The sequence below is a fragment of the Bacillus rossius genome, chromosome 1, assembly GCF_032445375.1.
Source record: "Bacillus rossius redtenbacheri isolate Brsri chromosome 1, Brsri_v3, whole genome shotgun sequence".
Lineage (NCBI taxonomy): Eukaryota > Metazoa > Arthropoda > Insecta > Phasmatodea > Bacillidae > Bacillus > Bacillus rossius.
In genome coordinates this window covers 251235329-251244352 of record NC_086330.1, presented here as the reverse complement: position 1 = coordinate 251244352, position 9024 = coordinate 251235329, and the positions used below count along the sequence as shown (strand labels likewise).

Sequence of the window (9024 nt, the reverse complement as noted above, 5' to 3'; positions counted from 1 at the left end):
TATTCATTGTCACTGTCCTGGTCTTTGGTAACGATTCCTATGTAGAACTTCTTTCTTCCTGAAGTGTCAAATTCCACTAAAACATAATCATCTGCTACTGCATCTCGCTCTAATTCTTCGAAAGCATCTGGGTTTAGTGATGATAGCATATTCTCTACAAATTCTTCTTCATTGTCTGAATCAACTAGCACCATAGCTTCAGTATCATCAGCTATCATCGCTAGATTCAGAATCCTCCTTTTTCTCCTACGCAAATAATTTCCTCTTCACTATTTTAGGCTTGGTAATGTTTGTTATTTTCGTTTGTGCCCGTGCCTTAAGTTCTGGTGTGCTAGTAGCAATAATACTTTTTCCTTTCTTGCGGCCCTTCTTCTCATTTTTCCTTTTAGTAGCTTTAGGATAACCACGTACAAGCTCAGGGCTGAAGTTAAATGTTGTCCTCGTTTCTTGAATAGGATGTGATTCAGACGACGCTTCTTCATGTGCATTGATAGAGCATGGTTCAGACAGGTCTTCAACTGCTTCGATAGGATTTGATTCATTGTCATGCCTACTAGTCGACTGTCCTTGTTCAACTGCTTGGATAAGATGTGATTCTTTATCATGCCTACTAGTCGACGCTCCTTGTCCTTCGATTGTGTGCTGTGGGTCTTGTTCCAGGGGTGCTTCATAAGATCGGTCAGTAACAAAACTGCAAGAAAAGTCTGCTTCAGTAAATACGTCCCTGTTGTAAGGGAAAATGCCTGTTGTACGAAAAGCAGCAGTTATATTTGCTGGCGCCATTGCCTTTTGATGAGCTACACTCACTGCACCAGCAATATTGTAGATGGAGGTGGTTTGGCCAGGGTGTTGCATTAGCCAGTTGTCAACAGCAAAAATCATAATATTTTTTAAATGCTTTGAAAACCCCCACATCTAGAGGTTGCAATTTGTTTGTGGAGTGTAGGGGGAATGTGAGCACTGTGACACCATTATTCTTTGCTAACTCTAGAACTCCAATAGACAAGTGGCTCTCGTGGTTGTTATAGATTAGCAGTGTTGGAGCTTGTTTAGAGCTTTTAGTGTGCTGTATGAAGTGCTGCATAACTCGAAGAAAGAGTTCGGCAGTCATCCATCCCGAACTATTTGCCAGCCCTAGCGTCCCTGAAGGAGCTTCTTGAATCATGTGTGCTTTGAAGTGAACCCTAGGAAATATCATTGCTGGTGGAACTGTATTCCCTGTTGCAGAAATTATGCAGCATGTTGTCACAGATGTTCCTTTCTCGGCACTGGTACATTTACTGACTTGTTTCAGTCCTTTTCCAGCAATTACTTTAGGAGGTTTATGGACGGTACTACTACAAGTCTCATCTAAATTAAACACCCTTGTACCATCTGCAAACTCTTGACAAGTGCTGTAGACATCATGAAGGTTGTTATAGAACATATTTACATTTGATTTGTTAAAAGAAATGGCACGTGATAGACTGCACTCTTCTGGAGTTCGAATGATAAGTCTACTATTTCTTGCCATGAATCCCCTAAACCATTCAATTCCAGCTCATTCCATATCATCCAATTTCGGAGGATGGGGAATCTGGTTAATAACCACCATCTCATAAGCCAACCGTCTGTACTGTTCTACTGAGAGCTCATAAAACATTTTTCAGCAGTTCAAAATGTACTCGCCCAAAGTTTTCTCCTGCTCTATTGAAAATTCGTAATTGGGCCTGAACTTCATGGCTCCCTTTTCATAATCATGCATTTTTGATTTACGAACATACCTGAAGAGGGTTGGATATTTCACTCCTTTAATTTCTGCAGCCTTTCTACAGCTCATTCCATTTCGAACAAGTTGAACAGCTTCTTGCATATTGTCCTCGGAAAATGTGCCTATCTTTGTGGTCCTCACACGTTGACGCACCATTTTACTCCTACGAAAATATATGTTGGGAATTAATCGTCACTCCTACACAAACATGGAAGGTAGCATACTGCTTTTAGCATAATTATTTTTGTCTGTTCAAGCTACCATCGAGTAAAATAGCGATGTTTCTGATCATTCAAGTTAATGTACTATCTTCAGCTTGTGTAATGTCAATAAGGCAAAGGCTTAGTTCATCTAAACAATTAGTTTTATAGAGGAATTTTTTTTATCTTGCATAATATATTTCTAAGTGCTGATTATATTGGGCACACTGAAACGTTTCACTGTACCCCATCCAAGCATGTTTCAGTGTGCCCCATAGGTAATGAAAGTGAAAGCTAGGTTATGACAAAGAAAAAAAATCACAAGATAAAAATTTAACTTACTTGTTTTGTAGACAGTACTTAGAAGATTCCGCTAAAATTAAAAGATATTAAAAATTCACTCCCAATTATTTTTAATACAAAATAATGTAAACATTGGCAAAATTACTTTTACTGCAAAAATATGCTACATAGAAAGAACGAAGTATCCTCTTTATGGCAGCCATGTTGAAACTAGTTTCACAGGTACAAGGCAACAACAGTACCTGCCACTAGGAGCGCCAGATGTGTTAGTGCCAACTGTCCAAAATTATCGTGTTTGTTTCAGTCTGCCCCATGTTCCACTGTGCCCCACCCTCGCCTATATTCTTTGAGGAAGAATTTTTTTTCAATTTTTCTATCTTTTGTATGATAAAATCAATCTACCTCTGCATACTTTTATGAATAAAATTGAATCATTTTTTATTGAATTATCACTATTTTGTATGGATACAAAGGAGTGAAATGAAATGTACAATTTAATTAATAAATTTATTTTTATTTGCATTCATTATTCAAATATATTTATTACTTTTGAAATGTTATGTGCGCCGTATTTATTTTTACAAGTTCAAAAAAACAATTCGCACCTGCCGGTATTCGAACCGACAACCTAAAGATTAAAATATAGCACCGCTGACCACTCAACCACGAGGCCATATATAATAACTGAAAGTTTCAGATGTTATTAATACCTTAATAAAAAAATTGTTTTTGGTAGGGGAATAATATTATTTCGTTTTAATAACTCGATTTTATAACAAATACGCATCCCAAATACACCAAACTTATTTATAAGGTGTTACAATATTTTTTAAAACATTGTGCAAAAGATCCCGGTTGTAATTTGAATTATTATGTGTAACTGTGAAACACCATTGTTGGTTCAAAACGTATTTGAATATTCAACATTACTTTTAAATAACCGTACCGATTGTGCTGAAAATCGGTGGACGATCGTTAAATTACATAATATTAATAATTCAAACGACGAAAATATGATTGAAAAGTCAAATCGATGGTCGTTCCAATCGAGTGGAAGAGAGATGCCACGCATGCGTACAATGAGCAAACAGGAACATCCGTAGTGGGACATCCGTAGTGGGACACTTTTTCGTGCGTGCAGCCGGCGTTCATCGATTTATTAGACGTTGTCACGTCAAAAATAAGAACAAATATTTTCGAAATGGCCTATCTACAAAATTCAAAATATCATCAAAAGATTCCCAGTATCCCAAAATTAGATTTTTAAGAAGAACAAATTTTCTTATAGTAGTTAACTTTAAGAGATATTAGACTCTTTTAGTAATCATGAGCATAGTTACTCTAAGGCGTCACTTTAATTTAATAACTAAGGCGTGTTCCACTTATGTAGCTGATTTCAAATGTTACTCTATTTTTACTCTTCCAATTTCTATTTTATACATATCTCTATGGATTAAGCTAATATTTGAGCTTCGTGATACGCTTGTCTCTAAGGTTTATATATCTCTCTGGCATTGCAGAGTCAGTTAGTGATAAACGTAACTATATATAGGATTGTGGTTGGTAGTTTTCGTATTTTTACTAACGTTACCCAAAAGAATTTACTACTCTTAATTATATTCGAATATATAATAATTAACCTTAAAAACATACTTATTCCTTTTTCATCGCTTAGAAGATGAATTTCGCAAGATATAAAAATTGTAGTTTGTCTTTTTCATATGTTTGTTATTGGTACCTAATGTCATTTATTACGCATAATTATATTTAGAGATGCCATTATTAATTTTTAAAATATACTTAAACCTTTTTCACCCCTTAGGGGTTGAATTTCGCACAATAAATAATGTGGTTGTATTCTTATGTTTATTATTGTCAACCAATATCATTTATTACGCTTAATTAAAATCATATTTAATCAATATTTACCAATTTTCCACCCTTTATGGGTTGTTTTCGCAAAATTTAAAATTGTATGTTAATTAGGTACCGAATATATTTACTTTAGTTTGATTGGTTTCAGAGATATAATTAATCATCTTAAAACAAATTTACCCTTTTTTCACCCCCTTATGTGTGAAATTATGTTATTATATAGAGCCTTGTTTTTAAGTTAGCCAAAGACTTTTCTAAAAAAAAATTCATCAAAATCTAAGTAGTTTTCGATTGATGCTCGAACAAATAAACAAACAGACAGACAATTAGACAAACAGATAGACAGACAAATTTTTTAAAAACTATATTCTTGAATTCTTAGTAATGTCAATACGCTTTTCCAATAGTTTTTCCTTCATTTCATACAATGTATAGACTTTTTACGTCGAACAGTTTTATTATTAGTATAGACTAGCCTGCCATCCCACACAATTAAAGATTATCTCGTCTTCATACATAATATCTGCTGACACTAAATATCTATTGAGGTTGTTACAGAGTATACTTTTTTATATCTGTGGTCATCAGATTGCCGGCAAAGCAATAAAAATGACATATCGTTTTTTCACCACTGAACAATTGGAGCATATTACATGGGGCCTTGATGTAAATATTATTGCTGTCGGGTTAGTATGTAGCCATTTTGTGCTGCTTTGAACTCAGAGAGTATTTGTAACTACACCGAGGAAATCAACATGTCCGGCAATGAAGGTTCGTATTTCCTAAGACGTAAGACTTTTGCTATGGAAGACAAGGAGGAATCAAACGTAACGAATTAGGCGAGTCTAGTGACACGAACAGCGAGGATATTCATTCCGATAATTATGTTATTCGAAAAGTAAACACTGACAAAGACACTGAGCAATACCGTTCGGCACAAAGAAAATTAACCGGCCGAGTTCTGTATTTAGTTCTAAGGTATTAACGTAATTGCCATTGAGGGATTCATGCGAGTTTCCAACACATTTTCTACGCAACTTAATGCATCGTCAACCTTACAACGTACCGAATCGGTTGAACAGAATAAGAAAATGTGTGACAAATTGTCGCAAAGCCTATCAGGAGAAATTTATCAACTAACCAAAGCGTCTGAACAGATTAAAACACTTACCAAACTAATTCAGTTAAAACTGAGTTTGCTGAAAGTACCAGTAAAATGCAGACGAAAGTTTTGGCCAAGGTCGACGCCAGAATCGCTGATATTACTCAGCAGGTCGCGACACAGTTACAAGACACACGCGACCAAATAATTAATTTTCACGATTTTTCACAGCAAAATTTTCTCAGGTTGAAGTTCAGATTGAATCGTTTCAACAACACACATAAAACAAAAATTAGCGTGTAAGAAAACCGCTAAACTTACCGCTGACAAGCAAATTACACAATATTCTAAGTCCACGGAAACTCAGTTCTCACGCACTCACATGGTTCTACACCAACATGAAACCAATACTACAGCAGATTTTAAGAGTGTAGAAAGTAAAATCAATTATTTAGAAATTTGTATATAAAATTTACCGTTGCACGCTCACATACGACGCTGCTAACAGAACATCGCGGCTCATCTTCACCGTAGCTAACTGCACCTATCGCAACACACGTACCATAATAGGCGGCGAACGGACAGCTTATTTTAGTATTGGATGTGGCAGTGCCATTGGGCTGAAGAAATGCCTACATTCTCCGTGAAATCAAATGAAAATCCTCGCAAGTTTTTTGAAATCGTCACGCTTCAATCTAACTGAATTAGAGAAATTACGCTGTTTGAACACCAGTTTAAAAAGCACAGCTTATTATTAGCGGTAAGTGCACCAGGGCAATGTAACTTCATACAAACACTTTTGCCAGTTATTGTTACAACGGCATTGGAGTCTAAAGATTCAAGGCAACTTCCATGTACAATTACACAGTAAAATGTTCCACCCAAAACGTAACAAATCACTTAAAGCACATATAAGTGACATGTTAGAAAATACCTTGTATTTAGACTTCCTCATGAGCGATGTTGAGTTTATCGTAATGATATTTGGACGGTTGCCAATGAGATACCAATTACAACTGACAGGACGACATTGTGAGAGTATCTCAGACTTGCTGGCACATCACCGCCTGGATCGCCAGAGTCGCACAAGGGAACGAGGGACCGCCGGCACACCAGGATCTCAGTCGACCCGTGCGAGGGGCTCAAGAAGGCATACCGACGTGCTTATGGGTGTTACATCATTCTACATGTAGTGAATATTCGATTGGTATCTCTTTCATTACAAACTGTCAATATGTTGATAACCAGCACCTTGTAGCGCTAGACTTTCGAGATAAGGCCAGCATGTCTGCTCATGCGCCTAGCTACATTAACATAGCAAACGACTGTATTTCCTCATGTAGATGTCACTTTTCTTACTTAAGTTACAAGTGGTGAAGAATTCATTGAAATTTGAAACAGAAGTAAAATCGTATTTTTAATTGCTGTGACTGAAATTACAGAGTGTGATAGCTAAAATTTTTGTAATACAAAATTGTATAAAATATTTTCTTGTATTTTTTTGCCACATTTTATGGTTTTCCTGGGAAATAAGCAAAAACACTGAAAACTGTTGTATGCTGGACGCCATTTCCCCAATAAGTATGGATACTAAATGAGGAAAGCTAAGGAGTATATTTTTAGTATGCTTAGCTTCAGAGTTTTCGTTGTAAGATACCACTGCCATGATTGTATTCCCTTAAAATCAAGTATATTATTTTTGTTTTTTATTCTATATAAATAAGAAAGAATAGATATCAATCTTTTTTTTAAAAAAAAATAGGAGGGGGGAAGAGTGAAAAGGAACGAAAGAAATTTCGAAGTGCAACTTGTGAAATTTGCACTAATTTCACGTAATATAGCCGGAATATGTTTTGAAAGGAAACCTTTTTAGTTGGAATGCCAGCCGATACTTGCGCAAAAATAAGCAAACTAATGGACATGCCATATGTGTAGGGGTCTACAAGGTATATGCATGTAAACACATAAAGATAGAGACGTCAAAAATCAGAGTAGCTTGAGCATATTCATACACTTGTTCAACGAAATATTATTTACATTAAAAACTAAAAGTTTCTGTAATACTTAAAAGAATTTACAAGTTTTATGAGCCGCTTAAAAAATTATTTTCTCTCTAGTTCACACACATACGACGCACAATTCCACGCACAAGAAGGTATAAATTATTTTCCTTAAAAAGTTTATCGGTATTTACTAACAATTAACTATAGACTTGTTTCATAATTCCAGATTTTATTAAATAATGAGAAGTTATTAGACCAGAATTTTAATGTATCTTTAACTGGTCACACAAAACAAATATGATAAAAACATTTACTCAACAAATTTAGAGTACCGAGTAAATAACATTACGGCGAAACATTTCAGTTTTTGTATTGTAAATTGCAATTTTCTCAGCCCGAATGAAAAGTGCGGAAGTAGTGGTGAGGCTGCACAGGGCAGGTGGCGGTGTGGCGGGCTCTCGCGCCGAGCAGGTCTGGCCAGCGACTGCCAGATCACTGATCACAGATCGCCGCTCCAGTCCGACGCGCTGTCCGCGTCCCTCGCCAGCACCGGCATGAAGATGTGCAGCTGGTGGCGGCGGGGAGACGCGCAGGCCTCCGGGGGCGGCGCCTCCGCCTGCCGCCGCCTCCGGCCGCGCACCGCCCTCGCGACCACCTGCAGCGCCGTCTCCGCGCCCACGTGGCTCAGCGCCGCCGCGGTCCTGGCGGGGGCGGCGCCCCGCCTCTCGACGCGCCCCTCCGGCCCCGGGGCTGGGGGCGGCGGGGGCGGCGGGGGCGGCGGCGCGCCGCTCTTCGCCGCCAGGTCCAGCCACTGCAGCACGCGCTGCGACAGCGGGTTGAGGTCCTGAGGGGGCAGACCGGCGTCCCACCGCAGCCCCTCGTCGCCCTCGCCCCCCTGCTCCTGCTCCTGCTCCTGCTCCTGCTCCTGCTCCTGCTCCGACGCGGACGAGCTGGACGCGCTGAAGGGCGGCGGCGACTCCGGGGGCGGGGGCGGGGGCGGCGAGAAGTCCTCGTCCTCGTCCTCGGCGGCGGGGGACTGCGCGCGGGCGGCGTGCAGCACGAGCCGCAGCCTGACGAGGCAGCGCTCCAGCTGGCGGCGGGAGTCGCAGCAGGGCGGTGGCCGGGCGGCGCGGGGGCGGCTCGGGGGCGGCGCGGGGGGCGGGGCCCGCAGCGGGTCGTCGCGCGAGAGGATGGCGTGCCGCGTGCCGTCCGCCCACACGGTGCGCACGAACAGCGGGCGCTCGGACGAGGCCCAGCGCGCCGGCATGACAACAGGTGGCGCCCCGGCGCCTGCCGCCGCGCGAGTGACCGCCGTCTGCGGCGGGACCCGCGCCCCTCCGGCGCCTTGAGGGGGGGGGGGTGCCCCCTCCTCCGTCCTCCCCTCCCCCTTCCCCTTCCCCATTGACACGCCTCGTGCTTGAGAAGAATATAGGCATTTTGAGACATATAAGAAGACAAGACAGGAATAAGAAAGAAGTAATATGGACTTTTCAACAATTATTTAAAGACAAGAGTGTGTTCATTGTGTGTACTGTGTGTTTTTGTGTGTGACTTGTGTGTATACTGTGTATCTATTGCGTGTGCCCTGTGTGTTCTGTGTGTCCATTGAATGTCCTGTGTGTGTACTGTGAGTCAATTGCATGTACTGTGTGTGTACTGTTTGTCCATTGTGTGTGTATTGTGTTTTCTTCTATTTTTTTGAAAATGTGTCGTTTCGTTTAATGTGCTTAGTCAAACATTTAGTAGCTCTGGATATTTACTAATTCAAAACCTCTTGGTCTTGATAAAAAA

At 40.2% G+C, this 9024-nt stretch overlaps 1 protein-coding gene across 1 annotated transcript; it reads right to left on the bottom strand.

Moving 5' to 3' along the window:
• Positions 1-7732: 7732 nt before the first annotated feature.
• On the bottom strand, positions 7733-8635 carry LOC134527133 (actin nucleation-promoting factor WASL-like). Its single transcript, XM_063359526.1, has one exon. The coding sequence runs from the start codon at positions 8633-8635 to the stop codon at positions 7733-7735; it is 903 nt and encodes a 300-aa protein (XP_063215596.1).
• Positions 8636-9024: the final 389 nt, after the last annotated feature.